At 42.6% G+C, this 20818-nt stretch overlaps 4 protein-coding genes across 7 annotated transcripts; 2 read left to right on the top strand and 2 right to left on the bottom strand.

Moving 5' to 3' along the window:
• Window positions 1–318: 318 nt before the first annotated feature.
• On the bottom strand, window positions 319–3113 carry LOC144703278 (ENTH/VHS protein). Of its 4 annotated transcripts, none has more exons than XM_078575416.1 (2): window positions 2793–3113; window positions 319–2224 (listed from the first exon to the last, which is right to left on the bottom strand). In XM_078575416.1, the coding sequence occupies exon 2, from the start codon at window positions 2183–2185 to the stop codon at window positions 518–520; it is 1668 nt and encodes a 555-aa protein (XP_078431542.1). In that variant the 5' UTR covers window positions 2186–2224; window positions 2793–3113; the 3' UTR covers window positions 319–517. The 4 variants fall into 4 exon arrangements, with proteins under 4 accessions (XP_078431542.1, XP_078431540.1, XP_078431541.1 ...); XM_078575414.1 differs by having other exon boundaries at window positions 2810–3112; XM_078575415.1 differs by lacking the exon at window positions 2793–3113 and adding an exon at window positions 2601–2730.
• Window positions 3114–3575: 462 nt separating this feature from the next.
• LOC144703126 (aspartyl protease family protein 2-like) lies at window positions 3576–5236 on the bottom strand. Its single transcript, XM_078575222.1, has one exon. The coding sequence runs from the start codon at window positions 5127–5129 to the stop codon at window positions 3723–3725; it is 1407 nt and encodes a 468-aa protein (XP_078431348.1). The 5' UTR covers window positions 5130–5236; the 3' UTR covers window positions 3576–3722.
• A 2-nt stretch (window positions 5237–5238) lies between these two features.
• On the top strand, window positions 5239–7656 carry LOC144703394 (uncharacterized). The gene is made up of 4 exons (XM_078575574.1): window positions 5239–5343; window positions 5537–5805; window positions 6446–6626; window positions 7452–7656. Exons 1-4 carry the CDS (start codon window positions 5239–5241, stop codon window positions 7455–7457), a joined length of 561 nt encoding a protein of 186 aa, XP_078431700.1. The 3' UTR covers window positions 7458–7656.
• Window positions 7657–11931: 4275 nt separating this feature from the next.
• On the top strand, window positions 11932–14483 carry KELP (transcriptional coactivator p15 (PC4) family protein (KELP)). Its single transcript, XM_078575986.1, has 3 exons — window positions 11932–12349; window positions 12450–12555; window positions 14239–14483. Exons 1-3 carry the CDS (start codon window positions 11960–11962, stop codon window positions 14331–14333), a joined length of 591 nt encoding a protein of 196 aa, XP_078432112.1. The 5' UTR covers window positions 11932–11959; the 3' UTR covers window positions 14334–14483.
• Window positions 14484–20818: the final 6335 nt, after the last annotated feature.

The following is a 20818-nucleotide window of genomic DNA, read 5'->3' as shown; positions in this document are numbered from 1 at the left end:
TTGAAATAGTGAATAAATAAAAATGAAAGTTATTAACTATAATGAATAATCAGATGTAGATCAAGACATATTTCATACTATATGCATAAAGCGTATTATAGAAACAAGTCAAGGATCAACAATCACTATTACAAATCAGAGTCATTTGAATAAGCTATGTTATTAGTCCAGAGTTCTCCAGTTGGTTCAATACTAGCGACAACACGAAAGAAAACTCACGTCATCATTCTATTTCTCATATCACTTTCACCTATTATATACTATCAAATAAGTGTAATGATTAGTACGTAGCACGAAGACATGTAAAGAAGAAAACAATTTAACACTTTCAACCAAATTCAGACCCTATTTATCGGTCAATCAAGTTCCCATGGAACCAACAATTATCACAAATCAATGAGAAATATGAATGAAGTTAATAAATGACATCATCTCAATGGGACTAACCATTTGTACAGATGGGTAAATAGCATCGCCCCAAGAAACTCAGATGCTTATGCAAACAATCTTGTTTGATCTACCACTGATTCGTATGGGCTTCTCTGACATTAACATCCTCTGCCTGCATTATCTGCTTCAACGCCGAATCCGTAGCACGAGAATTCAACAGCCGCCTCGCCAACCTATCCTTGGCAGTCACCTTCTTCTTCAGCATTGAAGATAAACTCGACTTCTTGGATTTCATCAGAGGCCCTTCAGAACTCGTTCCTGCCTCTCCAAAATCTGAAACAGAAACCCTCGAGCTGAGAGCAGCATCTCTTAGAACCGCTTCGTTGTGTTCTCGAACTCTGGCAAGCTTCGCCCGTTTCAACAACTTTTTTTCCTTGTCCAATTCTCTCACATTCTCTATCGCTTCATAGGCCAGATCCCTTACTAGCTTCTCATGATCATCTTGCTTTTGAATTTTATCCTTTTCAGGGCCAATTAACAAGGGACATCCGTTAGAGTCACGAGGTATTATAGGCCCGTGAAAAGGGCAAACACTGAGATCTCTTCTCTGGCAAAGCGATCCGTTCTTCAAAGGGGCGAGACAGGGTTTGATTTCTGCTTGCTGTTCTTGATATAGCGACCACTGAGCACTAATTTCGGCAATTCTCTCTCTAGGAATGACTGCATCATGCTCTACTCTTCCCCAGTGGCTCTCCAGTTCGAGCCCACGGTAGTTGACCATGGCGTCTTGCGTTGACCCCCATGTCTCTAGGTGGGGCCCCCATTTCAACACTGGAGCTTCAGACAAAAGATTGGACTTCAGCGATTCGGAATCATCCGACCTACCCTCGGAAAACTTCTTTGATTTTGCATCTTCTGTGGAAGCTTGATCAACAATTGCCTGTGAATCTTGGTAATCAACTGGGCTGGCAGCATTGCCCTGATCATAAGATTCGATCTTACCATCCTCCCACATGTCTGCCTCCTCTTGCTCATGAGCAGATAAGGGAATATCACAGCCTAGTTCTTCGCATTTCTTCTTCATAGAATTGATCGAATTCCGGATATCAATGAGCTCTTTCAGCGCAGAGTCTCTGAAATTGTTGTCAGCAAGTTCAACTCTTATGAGAGATGAGATAGATTCTTGGACCGACGGCAGATGCTGAGAGAGAAGAAGCTTGTTGAGTTCCCTTATAGTATCGAACACCGATGCGTTATCATCATTCTGATGCACCTTCTCTCCTTCTTTGATAGATTCCTGACGGATACGCAGCAGAGCAGGGCAAGTAAACTCTTCTTCTCCATCATCTTCATTAAAATCTCTAGAAACGACTTCTGTTCCCTTTGAATTATAGACTAGTCCGAAGCACACTCCCAGCTGGTCGATCGTAGACTGTATTTCAACCTTCATCCATGAAAAGTTCTCGAGTAAGTTATCATATTTCTTCTGCAAGATCTCCCTTGATCTTATCTCTCTTGCTCTTCTTTCCTCTTGCAGGCGTGCAGCACTCCCAAGGCCGTCCGGGAACTGGTATCTCAATGTGTTCTTTAAGTAATCTAAACTGAGTCTAAGCTGCCGGTAATGGATTCCAAATGATACATGCCACTTTTCCAGAAGCTCTAAGCCCTTTAACCGCAAGATGGCGGCAATGTTTGTAGGAGGTGGAAGGGGCATATTTCTCCGGAAGCCGATACTCAAGCTCAAGAAGTTGTCTAATCTGTCGATGATGAGGGATCGAAACAGCTTTGAACGCATAAATAGCTCGTCGATGATGAGAACCGAGAGATACCGCACCTGCAAAATTTCAATCCAAGAAAAAGAATACTGTGAAAATTGGTTCCCACAAAGTCCTCCCAACTCTTGAACGCGATATTATTCGGAAGTTATTGAAAGTCTGAGAAGTTTACGGGAGATAAGGGTGACATTTGGTTTGAAATATCAACAAAAAATTTATAACAGCAAAAATTTGACACAATTCCACTAAAGAGCACAGTCCTCCTCAGCCCAATTGAGGAAATTAACCTTCTAACGCCAATTCTCATTGCAATATGTCTAAATCCCCCTTAGCACGTCGACAGGAGAGAAATTTCAAGGAAACATGGACACGGGGAACACTTTATGAACCCTACTTCAAGAACAAATAAACTGACGATCAACGTTAATTCTAGACCTGCGAAGTAAAAGGGAGAATCTCAATGATGACGAAAATGTGTACGCTATCAGGAACAATGATACGTCGATGATTCTTTAAAAGCGTTAGATCAACCCATTGGGACGACATCCAGGGGCAAGAACTTCGAGATTACACTGCAAATCAAGCGAGCAAGGAGAAATCTTCAAGAGAGAGCAACTATAACCACACAATCTCAATCGAAGGACCTGCGAGTGCTCCTTCTTCATCTTCCTCATCAGGACGTCAGCAGCGGCCTGCAAGGCGCCGTCGGAAGCACGAACGGCGGATTTAATCGCTTTCAGCAGTTTCTGATCGACATCCCTGTCAATCGAGTCGGTCGCTTTGTCGATGAGCTTGACCACCGCCATGGAAGCTCCATCTCGACCTCCACCATCCATCATTCACCAGAGAAGCTCTTCAAACCCTCAAAATCACCTCCATCAATCGCCGCTCTTCCATCGCCGCCTGAACTTTCTCTCTCATCACCGCGGCGGAAACCGATTACAATAACAACGTAGGCTACCACTCTTTAAGAAAAGCCCAACGCCAAGACTAGTTAAACAATTTGCCCCCTCAGTATAATAATTATCGATATAACCACGTAGCCAGCTGGGCCGTGGGATATAACCCAAAACGAAAGATGAAAACCAAGATAGGAAATATAGCTACGTACATAACGACTATTTATGCTTTTTAAGAAAAGCCGAATGCCAAGACTAGTAAAACAATTGCCCCCCTCGGTATAATAATTATTGATATGACCACGTAGCCAACTGGGCCGTGGAAGATAACTCAAAACGAAAGCTGAAAACCAAGGTAGGTAATTTACCTACCTAAATAACGACTGTTTATGCTTTTTAAGAAAAGCCCAACGCCAAGACTAGTAAAACAATTTGCTCCCCTCTGTATAATAATTATTGATATGTCCACGTAGCCAACTGGGCCGTCGAAGAGAGCCGAAAAGGAAAGATATGAAAAGCCCAGAAAGGAAATTTACCAACCTAGAAAACGACTATTTATGCTTTCATTAGGTGAAAAGAAAAAAGGGGAAAGTTGGGTAAGACGCGATTCGTCGAACAGGTGACGGGCAGAGCGAAATTCCTGCGATGTTCACCCCTTTCAGCAGCCACGCGGAGCGAAACCCACGCGAGCCCCGTCGCCGTCGAGAATAACTCTAAATCCTTGCTGCTGAATGTTCCCGATGATGGAGATCCCGCTGTCCGTGCCGGCGAAGGCGAAGCAGAACACCCCGTCGGTGTCCACCGGAATCAGATAGTTCTCCGCCGGCAACGACAGATCCGCGGTGGCGGCCGCCGCCAGCCCTTTGAAGTGCAGCACCACCGTCGGCACCTTCACCTCCGTCTTCCCGCTCAGATCGTAACACGTGTCGAACAGCGAGAATCCCGCCGCCGGCCTCAGCCCCGCCGTCCCGGCCCGGAACGCGTCCCGCAGGGCGACGTACGCCGGGCGGGCCAGCCGCGTGACGGACGTCCCCGAGTCGACGATCACGCCGCCCTTCCCGGTCGCCGGGTTCAGCCGGAGGTCCGACGCCGCCACGCCCGGGACCCGCGCGCCCCCCACGCTGGCGCCCACCAGCTCCACGTAGTAGAACGTGTCCAGGCTCGGGTTGGTCAGCAGGCGGGTGAACACGGCGGCGGCGGGGACGGCGGAGGAGCCGAAGACGATGGCGGACGAGCCGGCGCCGCCCGGCGCGAGGGAGGTGCGGTCCACGAGGCAGTACGAGAACCGGCGCCCGAACCGGCGGCCGACCTGGCTGGGGAAGGAGAGCCGGCCCCGGCCCAGCCCGAGCAGCCCGGCGGCCGCGACGAAGAGGCCCTCGTTGTCGTGGCCGCATCCGAAGGCCACCTTCCCGATCCGCGTGCCGGCGCTGAAGGTCAGCGTCTCGGTGGAGAACTCGCCGGCGGTGACGGAGCCGTCGCCGTAGGAGACCTGGTAGAGGCAGGCGCCGCGGCGGGAGTCGCAGCCGCCGGAGTCGAGGCTGCGGCAGGCCGGGTCCGCGCAGGGCACGGCGGCGTAGGACCTGGACCGGGCCGGGTCGAACACCGGGTCGGCCTGCTTGTAGCACCGCCGGCAGGGCGCACACTGGATCCAGACCACGTCGCTGCCCGTGTCGAGCACCATGTAGGCGTAGGTCGGGGGGGTCCCGATCCCGATCCGGGTGAAGTACTCGCCGGACCCGTGGGCGAGCCCGGACACGACCGAGCTCGCGAAGCTGCCGGACCCGCGCTCCGCCAGCGCGGCCTCCAGAGCCGCCACCCGGCGCGCGTCCCGCGCCAGCCGGCCCTGGAAGAGGGCCTCCGCGGAGGCGTTGCCGGCGCGGAGGCGGTCCCGGTGACGCAGCGGCAGCGCGAAGGACGCGGAGTCGGGGTCGGATGACGTCGGCCAGGCGAGCTCTTCGTCATCCGGGGGGGCTTTGGAGAGAGGGGCGAGCTGCAGGGTCTGGAGCTCGACCGCGCCGGCGAGGAGGAGAGAAGACGAGAGGAGGAGGAAGAAGAGCGGCGCCATTGTTGCACAGGACGAAGCTTCGCTTCCCGACCCGGGCTTAAAGCCTCCACATGCAGGGAGGACGTCTGGAGGAGGAAGAAGACAAGGATTTTTTGTATGACTGCAGTAAATGCCCGCCGAAGTTTCTGCGGGACAGGCAAAAAGCGGCGAAGAGACCCGTGAGCAAACCCGGCCCACGGGTTATGAGCCGCCCGGTTCGGCCCGGCCCAACCCGGTTCGCAAAGTCACAACCGACAGCCCGCGTAAATCACGTCCCGTTATTAAAGCTACCCCGGTCCCACTCTTTTTTTACATTAAAGTGGGGGCTTGGGGCGGTAAAAGTTTGGAGGGTGTCGGATTCATATTGGGTTCGGATTCTTGTCGGAATACCCGATAGAACTCCACTTGTCAAGGAGTGGTTTGTATAGGCTCCAAGTGCGAAATCCTACGAGCGGCGTCTTCTATCGCTTGTTTCCATGGCGGGTTTCTTCTCTCTCCGGCCGCCGCACGCGCCTCTTGTCGGATGCCGTTTAGATCGGCCGGAAGGCAGAAGGGCTGTTTTTCGCTGTTCGTCGACTTCGCGGTCGCCGAATTCTTCTGGCGCGCCGGTGGATGATCTCGCTGTTTCCTCCCCGTCGGCGGAGGATTCTTCCCCCGGTCGGATCTCCAATGGGAATTTTGAAAGCTCTCCGATGAGGTAAATTCAATTTTCTGATACTTGGCGTAATTTCGGGGATGAGAAATCTCGGTATCTTCGTGAATTTAATTTTGGTCGAATTCATCTCGTCTTAATGCCTTGCTGAACTTTTAAGTTTGGATTTTGGGACCTCTGTGACAAATTTTCTAAGTGCGAAATTCATGGAACGGAATAATTGATTTAAGTCATGAATAAACCTGAAGAGTTTCCCCGTCATCTCAGATGGGGTCTGTGTATTTCTTTTTACCGAATCGTCATGCATTTAGTCGATTATACTCCAAGTACTCGAGATAATATTTGTGTTTTTTATCGCAATTGTATCTATTTCCGAACTAGTGAATGAAAGAACTTTGTTATCTTGTTCTCGCTATCACTGTCATTGGCATTCTTCCATTTTCTTCAAATACGACGAACACTTGTGATTTGGAAAAGACTCGCCCTGTCTGTATCATGTCTGCCAAACAAGAAAACTATGCATTCCACTCCTTTGCATTTGGCATTGCAGCCACCTACGCTGGCTGAGCTTAAAAATAGTCTTAAAAGAATTCCACTTGCGATCATCCTTTTCAATCATTCTCTTCTTTTGAGCTTTTCTTGAGGTGAAAATATGTCTTCTTTCTCATCTGAAATTTTGATCCAGGGGATGCAAAGCATGCGGAAGAGAAGAAATTGAAAAGGGCTGCAATGGAGAGGGAAGAATCCAGGGAGGAATCGCCACTGTTCCGGGTTTCGGATGGTGGCCCATTAAAGCTTATCGGCCCTGCCCTGGCTTTGTGGAATCCGGTGGAAGGTACCGCCGACGGGGCCAGAGCATGGATGAGGTTGCATTCGGAAGAGGGGGAATCGAGGATTCTCCTTAGTTCCATTTATTCCTCTTTTTCTCATTTATTTCATGGAAAATACTTCCTCTCCATGCCATGTTTTAATGAGAATCTCCGTTTAACAAAATACCCATCTCTCCCACCGAAATCCAATCATACTAGATGGTGATTGGATACTTCAAAATTAGGTCATAGGATTCAGAAAGTTGTTTACTATTAATATTAATGTTTAATGTTGATCTGGAATGGACAAGTGTTTGGCCAACCGATATCAGATATTCCGGGATGAAATTGAGACAATTTCAGATAACGGATGTCAGGAGATCGGACGGATATCGAATATCCACCCGATAGTGGATATCCAGACGGATCGGATATTCAAAGAAAATAGCTTCAAAGTACGGTAAAACTAAGAAATCCATAATTGGAGAAAAACACTGCGGTCGATCCTTCCTGTAATAAATAACTTCAGATGACTGACACATACTGGGCCTGGCTGTCTGCAGTAATTAGTTAATAATTACTAATTACTGGGCATGAATGTTTCCAATTGAGAAGATGCATCGACCTGAGACGAAGAGAAAGGTCTATCTATTTTCTTTAATGATTCAGTTAAACCAATGATTCGTTATTGGAGCAGATAGCACATTTCATCGGACATGCGTATTTTTTTCCGATGGATTTACATGGTTTCATTAATGGAAATTTTTGGATATAGTGAGTAATAGGCTCTGGTTGTTCGCCATTCAAGAATTCTTGTTTAGGCAGTTCATATCATCCATACATAGTGTTTTGATCTAAGATTTAAATTCTTCCATGTTTCAGCAGTAGCATATTGGTCCATGGAGCTAAGGTCAAAAATATGGAATAAACAAGTGTTTCCACGACTCTACTGCCCGGTCAATTCTGTTCCACTTAATCTCTTTTTCATGGCCACATATCTTTACAGCTAAGGAATGGGAAATCTTTTTCCTGTTACATGAATCAAATGTTTCATTTCATCCGGGAAAAGCCATCTCTTTCTCAACAATGTCTTTGTCATTTGATCCAATAGCCTTCCGTTAGATAGGAACAGATTTGATAAATACTGATAACTCTCGGATAGAGTATTAGAACAGAAAGATCTATTAGATAATGAACTATTGGTTCTAAGCCATCTCTGGCGATGAATCAACAATTCGAAGTGCTTTTCTTGCGTATTTTTGATGAACCAGCGTTTATATATAGATGTAGGAGGATTTTTTTGGGAAGTAATAAGCCCCTTTGACATCTCTTCATCTGCAAAGAATTCTCGACGTGAAAACACAGAGACAAAGGGCTGATCTTTGAATAGGAAAAAGAATGGATCCGCAGGGTCCCAAATGAATTGGCTTATTCGAAAAAAGCCTTGTTCTTTGGAAGATCTATCTCGTGTCTGGTACTGCATGGTTCCACTCTGCAAGAACTCCGAATCCTTCTGTTGAAGCTCATTCTCTTTATGAAAAATGATCCGTTTGCCCCGAAATGACCTGGCCCAATATGGAAATCCCAATTCATTGGTCCTTTCGATACAATCAAATAGATTGCCACAAGGGCGCCATATTCTAGGAGCCCAAACTATGTGATTTAATAAATCTTCCTCTATCTGTTGCGGGTCGAGGGCTCCTCCCCTTCTTCAAACTCCGATTCGTATTTTTCATATAGAAATCTCTGATCAACGATAGAACAAGATCCATTTTGCATCATATCTAACGGATTCCTTGGTTCGGACCGAAGAAGCAATGTCACTCGATTATTATCAAACTGACTGCAATCTTTTTCTTTCCGTGAGAATCCCACCAGAGCGCCTTCTACTTCTAAAAGGCCATGAACTAGATCAGAATCATTCTCAACAAATCCAAACGCAGTAATCCCATTTTTTTCATCGGGTCCGGATGGAGACCAAAGATCTTGAGCGACCGATCCGGCAGAACAACTCAAAAGATAAAGAAGTATCGTTAATTTCTTTATGCTCGTTCCAAGTTCGAAGTACCATTTGTACAAATAAGAATCCCTTTCCTTACATGATTTCTTCTTCATATAGATAGATATAGGATCTATGGGGCAATTACTTAGAAGTACATTTTGTGCAACAGCCCTTCCTATCTGATAGAAAAGGATCCCATGATCCTGAACCGATCTGACCTGGGATCGCAAATCCCAAGTTTGTCTATGAAGAGCTGATCTAATTGTATTAGTTTCTATAATTGATTTCTTCTGTGTAATACTAATTGATAGGGCCTCGTTGATAAGTGCTACAAGATCTCGTGCATTGGAACCCACGGTTATGGACCCGAATCCGTTAGTATGGAACATTTTCTTTTCCAAGTGAAATCCCCTAGTATATGAAAGAATGAAAAAGTGCTTTCGTTTTTGTGGAATAAGAAGCCTTCGTATCTTAATGCATGTATTTGATTTATTCGGAGCTATTAGAGCGGGATCCACTTTTTGGGGAATATGAGTCGAAGCAATAACAAGAATATTTCTAGTGGAACTTCTTTCACAGTCCCTGGAGAGATAGTTCACTAATAAACCGAGGGATAAGTAATTCGACTCATTCACATACAAATCATGAATGTTTGGAATCCATATTATGGGCCTCAATTTGTACCAGGGCAGACTAATTATTAACTAGTAGAATATCAACCTGTGTAAAATAGCTGAATATTGACGAAATCCAGGAACCTGTGTTATTTATACACAAAACAGATCAAAAGGATTAGATTATATGATAGATATCCGAAAAAAATTGATAAATATCCACAACAGATATCCAATACTGTTATCAAAGTTTTCCGGCAAAGACGGATGTTGCATTTGGGAGGGATAATGATGTAATACGCTATAGGCCGGGATTGTTCGGCACGTATTACACCACAGATGACGATGAGGAATTGATGAATATCTATATGGCAAGATGCACTTGAGAAAACAACGACAAGTATAACAAATAAACTATGTTGATCAGCAAAATTGGCGAAGTTCGATTGGACACAATCGACTTCCCAATGTCCCTTTGGACCAAATCCGACACATAAGATGAGGGGTAGTGGGACTACCCGACGGCGTCCCACCTCTCTCGACAAGTAACTAGTGTTTTACCGCAATAATTTTTATAACTATCTCTCACAACTGGATCTAAGACGGGTCAATAGGGGATTCCTGCTCCCGAGGCCCGGAAAATAAATCGACGAGATACTGCAAGGAAAGTAAGAGAACTGTAACGGAAGAGAACGGTAGAACCTGGTGGGGCGAACCCCGTCGAATCGTGCAAGAATTCCAAGTAGATATTCAGATTGCAGGGTGCCTCGCCGAAAGAACCAGGGTACGAGCCAATCACTAGGTGGACCGGGCACAGACCAATTAATCGTGTGCAGGGTGGGGCAGGCTGTAGGCCTGGCCGGCGTTGACGGCGAGGGATTGCACACGCCAAACAGGCAGCAGGCGTGGTGGTGAGAACGCGCGTGCAGGGTGCGCCCATAGCTGGAGGGCGCGCTGCCGACTTGGAGGGCACCCAAGTCAGGGCATGGATGCGCGCGAAATCCCGCGGGGAACTTCTTGAATTCTTGGAAAGAAGTTCAAGAATCTTCTGTCCGCTTCGTTCTGGCAATCGGAGGTTCCAAGAAAGGAAGTCTCGTGCCTTCCTAGAACAAGGTCTTCCGAGAAGGGAAGAATCACCAGCGAGATGGTTGGTCAATCGTTGATCCACCTGCGTCGAAGTTGAGCGGTGATGGCGAATTATCAACGTCAAGCTGTTTCCTTGGGCAATCGATAGAGGAGTTCCACAAGGCGCTCTAAGATGAGTTTCTTGAATGCAACGGTGAATAGCGTTCTTGATCAGGAGAGGCGTTCCTGGCTCAAGAAGCACTAAGGACAAGCAGCAACTGGGAGGCCAAAGAGATCGATCACGTTGCTTGGAGTGGGCGAAGACCACGTAATCCCACATTCGCAGCTTCAACTGCTAAGACTATCTGATCTTCTACAACTAGGCACTAAGAGTAAAAGAAAACAAGGACACTTTGATTTTCCCAAGTTCAAGTCTGCCTGTCCTCTTGGGCATGCAGTCCTTCTATATGGCCATGGGCATGCCCAATTGGGCGTAATTTGAGGGAATCGTCTTGACATGAGCGGTTCTCTCAAAACAACGAGAAAAATAAAATCGTTCGAAATGGACGAGGCCAAAACACGAATGGCCCGATCCATAATTCGCGATGAAATTACAACAAAATAAATAAGAAAAATAAACGAAAACACGTGTGGCTTCATCTTCATTTGGGGTATTTGAACGAGGCGTCGTGAGCATTGGCTCGTGCGGCTTGGTGCAGTTGTTGGCGATGTTCCATCTTGATGTCGAGATGGTCCCCCATCAGATAATAGTGTAGGATACAGCAACTGTTATCTAATATCATCATGCGATATCCAGATATTGGATTGACCAACTGTCGATATCCAATTTAGCATCAGACCCATTATTGTCATTTGACATCGGGATCCGGACGCGTGAACTCTAGAATGCACAAAACAATGGTTATCGTTAAAGTTCATTATCTTAATTAATTAATTACTTTGAAAATTATTTCAAATTTTTATTAAGCAACGATTGCACTAAAAATAATTAACAGATTGACCGACCGTTGGGGTCTTCACTCACTAGAACCTGAGTGGGCCATTTAGGCCCACAACGTTTGACTTGGCAAGGTATTAGGTATAGTGTTGGATCGTCCTGGAAGTGGACGGTGGACAGGACGGGACGAATTTCTTACCGCCCAATGTCAGGCTTCGGTGCAGGGACGTGGACAAGATGATTTTTTCATCTGACGATACAAAACTGTCCTGTCCAGTCATCCTGGGACGAAAAAGCCATCCAGCCCCTCGTCCCGGATGAAAAATCCAATAAAAATATTTCCAAGGTATCATTGAATTACTATGGATTTTTCTAATTTTTTTAAGGAAATAAGGAGGAGAGAGAATGCCGAGGGAAATATGTACAATTGCTCTTAAGAGGCAAAATACAGGGACTTTATGCAAAATATCGTATCGAGGCCACGTGACTAGATCTCAACCGTCGGAAGTGAATCCGACCGTTTTTCGTCCTTCTCCCAGACCTCCGGGCGGGATGGTTTTTTTCGTCCCACGGAACGAAAATCGTCCGGTGTGGTCGTTCTGGGACGAATTTTCGTCCCGATTTTCGTACATACACTTGGACGGGACGACTGTTTCGTCATGGAACGAAAAAATTCGTCCCGTCGCGTCTCCGCACTATAAATGTTCAGGGCTTCTTGGAGGACCGTTGTGAAAGAACACTACTGGGAACGATGACAGGGAGCGGAGTTGAGGAGATGGAGACGGAGATGCAGAGTAGGATCAAGAAAACAGTAGAGGAGATCTTGGAGGGCGCGGATATGGAAGCAATCACTGAATTTAAGGTTCGTTCTTTAGCGTCCGAGAAGCTCGGCCTCGACCTAAGCATCCCCGAGCGCAAGCGCTTCGTGCGGGAGGTGGTGGAATCGTTCCTGCTGTCCAACGCGGCGGATCCTGCAAAAGAATCAGGAAAAGATGCTGGAAAAGATTCTACCGCCGATGCTTCGGAGAAATCGGAGAAGACAGAAATGGAGGGGGAAGACGAAGGCGAAGAAGAATGCGGGAGAAAGCGCGGTCGCGAAGCGAGGGAACGCGATGACGAGGGTAATCTTGTTGTCTGTCGGGTGAGGCTATTTTTCAAACTTATTTTGGTGGTAAAACTTGATTTCCGCAGCAAGCCCACATTCTGTTCGCTTGAAAGACTTACTGGTCTTGGGATTTCAGCTGTCCGGCAAGAGGAAAGTAACGATCCAGGATTTTAGAGGAAGGACTTTGGTGTCGATTAGAGAATACTACGATAGAGGCGGCAAGGAGCTTCCCTCGCACAAAGGTATGAACCTTTGTCCTATTTCTATTTTTTCTGTAACATCAGTGTTTTGGGTCGGCGCGAGTCTTGTTCTGGCGCTTAGCGCAGTAGTCGGGGATCAAGAATTGAATGTGAAACGGACTTATCTGTATTCTTCACGTTTATGTTCTATAAGTAGATATTTGCAGTTAATCGTTATCATCTTGTTCTCTATAAGTTGATGCTAGCGGCATTTATGATTCATATTTATCTAGAGATTTTCTCAAATTTTATGCAGATATTTTCGGTTAATCGCTATCATCTTGTTCTCTATAAGTTGATGCTAGCGGCATTTATGATTCATATTTTTCTAGAGATTTTCTCAAATTTTATGCAGATATTTTCGGTTAATCGCTATCATCTTGTTCTCTATAAGTTGATGCTAGTGGCATTTATGATTCATATTTTTCTAGAGATTTTCTCAAATTTTATGCAGATATTTTCGGTTAATCGCTATCATCTTGTTCTCCATAAGTTGATGCTAGTGGCATTTATGATTCATATTTATCTAGAGATTTTCTCAAATTTTATGCAGATATTTTCGGTTAATCGCTATCATCTTGTTCTCCATAAGTTGATGCTAGTGGCATTTATGATTCATATTTTTCTAGAGATTTTCTCAAATTTTATGCAGATATTTTCGGTTAATCGCTATCATCTTGTTCTCCATAAGTTGATGCTAGTGGCATTTATGATTCATATTTATCTAGAGATTTTCTCAAATTTTATGCAGATATTTTCGGTTAATCGCTATCATCTTGTTCTCCATAAGTTGATGCTAGTGGCATTTATGATTCATATTTTTCTAGAGATTTTCTCAAATTTTATGCAGATATTTTCAGATAATCGCTATCATCTTGTTCTCTATAAGTTGATGCTAGCGGCATTTATGATTCATATTTATCTAGAGATTTTCTCAAATTTTATGCAGATATTTTCAGATAATCGCTATCATCTTGTTCTCTATAAGTTGATGCTAGTGGCATTTATGATTCATATTTTTCTAGAGATTTTCTCAAATTTTATGCAGATATTTTCAGATAATCGCTATCATCTTGTTCTCTATAAGTTGATGCTAGTGGCATTTATGATTCATATTTTTCTAGAGATTTTCTCAAATTTTATGCAGATATTTTCGGTTAATCGCTATCATCTTGTTCTCTAAAAGTTGATGCTACGGGCATCTACAGTCATAATTATTAGGAAATCTCGTTGTATTATCTTTCTTCCTCGGAGTGTCAGATTTTTCTCTTCAGAATCAGATTTTCTAGTCAAATGCTGACTTCTTCCTGTGACCTTGATGCGAAATCATGTTTTCGTGTTCTTTTTGTCTTACCCATTTTACTCTCCGCAGAAATGTGGGACCTTAATTTGGGAGACTGCAAAAATATAGAGGAAAATTTGTTTGTCTATGCTATTACCATTGCATATGGAAACGAGAAACGGATAGAACTGTCATTTGTTTTCTAGACGCAAGTTTCGGTGTATTCTTGAGCGCCAGTTCCCCGTGCCTTACAACTAATATAAAAATCGAAGGGAGTTCGATTAACCTACAGATTTGTCAAAATTTTGAAAAAATGAAAGTTCCTTTGAGTAGCATAAAATTAGCTGTCTTTTTTTATTATCGACCGAAAGATAGTTAAAAAAAGGTTGTTTATCTACTTTCAGGCATCAGTCTAACGGTCGAACAGTGGGCGTCACTGAGAGACGCCGTTCCATCCGTAGAGATGGCCATAGAAAAGCTTCAGGCAAGAACGAAATGAAGCCTCCTCACCATGGCTGCTTTACAAGCAGTAACATATAACAACGATGACTAAAGCCGATACCCAAGAATATTTAATTTTTTGTGACAAATCTTGTTCTAACAGTCTTGGGTTTCAATACTTCACTTAAATATACGACAGATAATGATACTGGTTTGTTGCGGAGACATTGATAGGGGTAGAGAGGAAGATATAGACAGATAAAGGAGCTCTCGGCGGCGGGCAGGTTAATAGAAACTACTAACTAAAGTTTAATGATTAATACTACATTCTTTCTGATGGATCTTGTCAGCCTGAAACATGCACATTGCGAAAGAAAGGGTCGAATCAAATACACATGATATGATCCTTTTGGGTTTTCTTATCTGTTTGTTGCTGATAAATATTGAAGGTTATTAGAGGGAAGGGAAAGTCATTGGAAAACAGATGTTTTTAGAGAGTGCTTCACCCAAACGTTCTTAGATCGTATTATATTATTGGTCTTGAAACTTAGCTCCAAAAACTTCCAGCCATTAAGTCGTTATACAAAGTCGTTGGCTATCAGTTGACTCCAGCTTAAGAATAAACATTTACAGTTGGTTAAAGAAAAATTGAGAACACTGAGGGGCATTAATCAATATTGAATCTGGATTTTTGAAATTTGATGACAAGAGGCGCCAGTGCATCAATGCTAATTTGGCTAGGGGTCATTAATTTTATCACCTTGATGATCTTGTTGAATTTCTTTAGTTATTATGGAACAGGATCTGAGTGGAATGATGATGAAGAAAAAATGATCATCATCATCATCATCGTCGTCGTCCTCTTCCTCGTCATCATCATCATTTTCATAGCGTCACCATCCTTGCAGCAAATGAGACCTGTCCCCACAGCAATGTGTCAATGCTATCACCGGCGCTTGGGGAAACGCGCTAGGGGAAACACTGGAGAAAATCGCTAGGAAAACAACAAGAAATGTTCTTAACGCATTTGATGTTTTTCAAACTAAAGATAACATGTAGCTTGATAACATTCATTTTTAGGAGCTTAATCTGACCATGTTTACATGTTTATTTGCATTAAATTAATCATATATGGTTAAATTTATTTTCTGATTTTTCTACATTTTATGTATTTTTGCGGATTTTTCTGACATCAAATTCTGAAAAAACATAATTTTTTGAGTCAAATATTTTCTTGAATTTTTTGACATTAAATTAGTAAAGGTATGCCTTTTCTATTTTTGGAGATTATTTATATTAAATATAAAATTTAAAACATATTTTAGTGCCTTTGTGTATGCGACGCCACATGTCATCGTTCGATTCTTCGAACAGAGACCAACCAGAGTTAGGGATAATGATTAGTGACAGACAATCATTTTTCTTCTTATAGGCAAAAACATAGTGCCAAGACGACCAACCCAACAGTTGTGCTCGTAGACCAATCCAGCCGTGCCCTAGATCGGTCTACATGTTGTTGTGATACCATTGCATGTTTCTGTGGAGACCTCAAGTGACAGCAGCTTGTTCGTGTCCCCCCCCCCCCCTCGTGGGTATGTGTAGAGAACAAGTTATGTTCACATTCATTAGATATCAGCTTAGATCAAATTGAAGGGTAAAACTTTTAGGGAGGATGACGTGCATTTTCCCTGTCCAGCGTTCCACATGATACACCACTTGTGGGTGCCTTCGGGCACAAGAGTCCGACATGTGCACAGAGCTGGCCGACCGAGTCTCTCGAGGCAATAGCTGCCTTGGGCCTCCCGGGGAAGATCTTGTCAAGTAGTATAGAGGGAATGGGTGCGAGAGCATACTGCTTAATTGTCGAGGGGATTTGTCGTGTGATTCCCCTCTTGCAGCTGGCGGTGAATACTAGTGAGGCGCATGTGACACTGCATGATGTCTCACCATACACCCTATAGACACCACTGGGAGCATGAGATTGCACGTAACACATCGACTAAGAACTGAAACTCCGATTTTATGATCATACCCTGAAGGTTTCGCTCCTCACATATGAGCAAGCCATCATGTATCGCCATAGTTTCGACTAATGTGTTGGTCTAAACTCCATAAAAATGTGAGGAACCAAAAATAATATTCCCTGTGTGGTCTCGAAGGAGACCACCTCCACCAGCTGGCCCTGGGTTCCCTTTGACCACACTATCCACATTTAGCTTGAGAAAACCCATTGACGGTGGGTGTCAATGGACAATCTAAAGCCAGGTGGGGATGCGGGTCAAAGCGACCAGGATGCCTCAGGTGTGGAGTGCATCACAAGTAGGTAGTAAGCATTGGGCGATAGGTGATAGGAGGCGATGGGTTTGACGTAGCCATTGCTTGACACGTCTCGTGACATCTTGTGCACTCATCATGGAGTCGACAAAATGAGAATAGTTCTGCCCTTTCTATATCTCCCATATTAAGTATGCTATGGTAATGTGTAGATAAATACTAAGCTTAGATAAAGATCTTTTCAAAACACTAAAGCGGTGTTAGTGTAGTATGGGAACAGAAAAGGAGATGCCAGTGGTGATGCCAATGCCAATTGGCATCCTTGTGAATATTGGGTGTAATGATGAATGACCTTCGAGTGTTTTATAATTCTAGATGGTCCCACCATAAAGCTGCTATTCGAGGCATTAACATGCTTGCCCGAGGCCCTCTCGTATGTAGTAAGTACACTCATAAGATCCTCAATAGATTTTTTAGATCCATTAAGGAAAATGATCACATCGTACGCTAATAGAGAATACGAGATGATTGGAAAATCCCTTTTTGAAAAATATGGTTGGATGAGACCTAGGACGATCTCTTGTTTGCGTTATCGGTTGAAGACCTTTTCCATCAATATGAAAAGAGTGGGTGAGATAGGGTCACCTTGCTGTAGATCATGCGTAGTAATGAAGAACCAAGTAGAGTTTCCATCCACCAACAAAGATAAATGATTATATCTAACATATGCATCAAATCTAATGCATTGCAACATTGTCACAAGGAAAGTCCATGAGACTAGATTAAAGGCCTTCTCCTTATCAAGTTTGATGATGACATTTGAACCCCGAATATGAGAGTCTAGTGACTATATGAACTTGTGAACTATCATGATATTGTCATGGATCTGTTGGCCCTTTACAAAACCACATTACCCAGGAGAGATGAGTCAAAATTGGTTTATATTGATTTTAGATATAACCTTGTTGGATACATCACAAAGACTAGTGGGTCAAAATTCTTTAAAATAAATTGAATTATCCACTTTTGGGATAAGCGCAAGTAAAATGGATTTTCAAGCTTCTAGGAAAAACTTTGTGTAAGAAGATCTGATTGATAGACTCTACTAAGTCTATGCCTATGATATCCCAACAAGCTACGTAAAATTCAATTGAAAAGCCATCAAGCCCTGGGGCCTTGTTTCTACATACTGAGAATACTGGTGTGGGATGAAGGAGATTATATCATCAGTCATCTCTATTGGTTCTGAGGTAAGAAGAGAACAAAAGTAGGAAATGCCAGCTATTGCCAAATGTTCTCGATCTTGTTTATAGCTCCCTAGTAGGTTCATATAGTTAGGTCGAGATCTATGCCAAATTATTGCTTGAAGAAGCATGTATTTTTATCACCTTCTCTAAGCCATTGGACACACAATTTTCGGAGATAGTAAATCTCCTGTCGTCGCATGGCCTCATCAAGCTGCTTGATAAGTTCAAATTTAAGGGGTTTAATATTGTTGTTTTAATCCAAACTTAACCAACAATACTTATGAAACTTTCCACTTAAATACTCTATAGTTAATATAGGGCAAGTAAGGGGTCACTCCACAGAGAGGCAGAAATTTAATTTCACAGTTTTTATTAAGCTTAGACTGAAAGAAATGAGTTTAAAAGTGAGAAATAAAATTTAATTTTTTTTATTAATTTATAAAATTTTCTACGATTTTTAAATGAAGCAAAAATGCAAACAAAATGCAAAAAAAATTTTATACTAATTTTCCTAATTTTAATTAATCCTCCAAAATAGTAAATAAATATTTTCAGAATTTTATAGAATTAAATTCACAATTAAAACTACTAGAAATAATAAAAATGAGATTTAGAGTTTTTAAGAATATTTTCAAATGCTAGAATTACTTGAAATTGGTTATGTGAATTTAAGAGAAAATTTCTGAATTTTTTATGATTTTTAAAATGCAGAAAATAATTTTTGTGATTTTTCCTTTTCTTTACAATTTTTAAATGCCAAAAAATAAATATTTTACCTTTTTCGGCGATCGCCATTAGTGGTGAAGGCTGAGGGCGGCAGCGCTGGCAGTGGCCATTCCTTTTGGGCCTTAGGTCGCCAGCCCCAAATCGGGTCTGTGAAGGCTGGTCTGATCGATCAGCCCTAATAACGTCGGCCCAAATCGTTCAGGACTTGGCCAATTTTGGCAAAGTCCTAACATAGGGTCACCCTTCTGCATGGAAGACATGCATGCTTTCTGCGTGCAGACTGGCCGGCAGAAGGGCTAAAATTACTATGATAACCCTTTGGAGATTTTCTATTCTCTTTTCTTACCATTTTGCCTCTTTTTCTCCATTGGTTGAGAGCTTTGCCTTGTATTTTCAGCTTCTTTCTTTAAGAGGTGTTTGAAAGCCCAATAGTCAGGTCAGGTCATGGCCCAACTCCCTCTGATTTCTATTTTGGAGGCCCAAAACACCATTTGATCATTTCAAGCCTATTGGAAGAATAATTGAGCTCCCGAAAATTCTCGAACTTCTTAGGAATTGTATCTTCTCATTCCTGTAAATTTCTGCACATGTGAAACTATAAAATACTCATCATTAATAAAACTTCTTGACTTCAAAGAAGTCAAGGGTGTTAGTTAAAAATAACCATAATGTGTACAAATTGGAATTTATAGCTCATGCATAAATATTTTGTAAAATGAACACCTAGAATGAACGAATGACATTAGGTGTATGAAGTCATTGTATGCATGCATAGACCTTGACGAGGGGTTCATCTGCCTTGGCGTTCACTAATTACACATATGCATCTACAACACCTAGATATTGAATATTGAATTTAAATAATGTATTTTGTCTTTTTCTCCAAGATGACACATGGCACAACGAGAGTCGTAGATTGCAGAGGATGAGGAAAAATATCAACAAATGCTAGGGTGAGACAAAGCCCTAACCAAATGACACGATGGTGCTGACGAGGATAAAGAGAGAGAAATCTTTGGATTAAACCAACAGTTAGGAATCATCCAACTTTTAGGCTTGATATCCAACGATCCAGAACTTAGATTGAGCTGAAATTTGAATGGTAGCTTCATCTTTCTGACCTCTATCAATTGGCATAGTTGGATCTATAAATTGAGCCCCAATCTTGGGTAGTTTAACTATCTTCATGAGTCATAATCTTCATCCATCACCATAACTCATCCTCCTCCATCATTCACTATCATCCACTTCACTTCTCCAACACCATTACGTCACCTAACTCTCCCCTTTTGTTTAAGAAAATACACATCACTCTCTCATCTTCATCATCATTCTATCTCATTCTCATTATCCATATCACTAGACCTTACGCCCTCTTCTTTGTTCCTTCTCGTCTCTACATCCTTATAAATATTATATTGTAAAATCTAATTCCTAAAACCCTAATTAGCCACCTCTCATCATACATTCAACCCTAATCTTGTTTCACGCCACCCAATCAGTAGCTCGTGCACTATATATAACTCTTTTCATCTTTGTGACTTCACCAAATTGAGGACATTCCTTCCCCAACATTTGTTCCTTCTGGAGACAACCCTTACTCATCACTAACTAACTAAATTATATACGTGTATAGGTTTATAAATATTATTGATTAAGCTCAATTTTACAACGACTCAATTTTGAACCTAATTTTGAGTGTATCATAGCTCTCCAAAGATAACCTCATTTAAGATTGGTGTTTAATGTATTATAGCAAAAAATGCCAAAACATTTTGATGAATGTTCATAGTCAATGAATCCACGACAACCATTTGTCGATGGTGTTTACCTCTGATAACATGTGGTCACAAATGTCAGAATGTCTAATGTCATATGTATTGAATTATTCAGCCTGCAAAAAATTTAGAAGATGTTAAGAACGGAAATTGTCTCTATATGAAGATATATGTTCTCTAACTATCCTATGAATGAGATGAATTATCATTTTCGGACTCTGGATTTATATGACCATCAGAAAACATGTTTAATATCAACGGTGGATAACATGTTTATATAACTATAAATCAAACATAATTTGTAACTTGAATGTTATAGTTAATGCACATTTATAAAATATGACTCTTCATATTTGAATTATTTAGTATATCCGAAAAACTAAAAAAACATTTCTCTCATATGTTGAAGACCATAGTGTGATGAATATCTCATAATAAACCTGAGCTTTTGATTTCAGATATTTTTAATTAACAGCAGATATTTACATGTTTTTCTACGGTTATAAATGCACTACAGC

This window comes from Wolffia australiana, chromosome 5 (genome assembly GCF_029677425.1).
Source record: "Wolffia australiana isolate 7733 chromosome 5, ASM2967742v1".
Taxonomy (NCBI): Eukaryota; Viridiplantae; Streptophyta; class Magnoliopsida; order Alismatales; family Araceae; genus Wolffia; species Wolffia australiana.
Note: the sequence above shows the minus strand (reverse complement) of the source record. Positions and strands in the feature narration are given on the sequence as shown.

What these genes read in the sequence shown, in the direction of transcription:
- KELP (XM_078575986.1), top strand. Translation starts at nt 11,960, where the DNA reads ATGACAGGGAGCGGAGTTGAGGAGATGGAGACGGAGATGCAGAGTAGG. An exon ending in GTAATCTTGTTGTCTGTCGG is followed by an intron (nt 12,350 to 12,449) that starts GTGAGGCTATTT and finishes TTGGGATTTCAG; the next exon opens with CTGTCCGGCAAGAGGAAAGT. An exon ending in GGAGCTTCCCTCGCACAAAG is followed by an intron (nt 12,556 to 14,238) that starts GTATGAACCTTT and finishes ATCTACTTTCAG; the next exon opens with GCATCAGTCTAACGGTCGAA.
- LOC144703278 (XM_078575414.1), bottom strand. Translation starts at nt 3,004, where the DNA reads ATGATGGATGGTGGAGGTCGAGATGGAGCTTCCATGGCGGTGGTCAAG. An exon ending in TGAAGAAGGAGCACTCGCAG is followed by an intron (nt 2,225 to 2,809) that starts GTCCTTCGATTG and finishes GAAATTTTGCAG; the next exon opens with GTGCGGTATCTCTCGGTTCT.
- LOC144703126 (XM_078575222.1), bottom strand. Translation starts at nt 5,129, where the DNA reads ATGGCGCCGCTCTTCTTCCTCCTCCTCTCGTCTTCTCTCCTCCTCGCC.
- LOC144703394 (XM_078575574.1), top strand. Translation starts at nt 5,239, where the DNA reads ATGCCCGCCGAAGTTTCTGCGGGACAGGCAAAAAGCGGCGAAGAGACC. An exon ending in GTTCGGCCCGGCCCAACCCG is followed by an intron (nt 5,344 to 5,536) that starts GTTCGCAAAGTC and finishes TGGTTTGTATAG; the next exon opens with GCTCCAAGTGCGAAATCCTA. An exon ending in TTTGAAAGCTCTCCGATGAG is followed by an intron (nt 5,806 to 6,445) that starts GTAAATTCAATT and finishes ATTTTGATCCAG; the next exon opens with GGGATGCAAAGCATGCGGAA.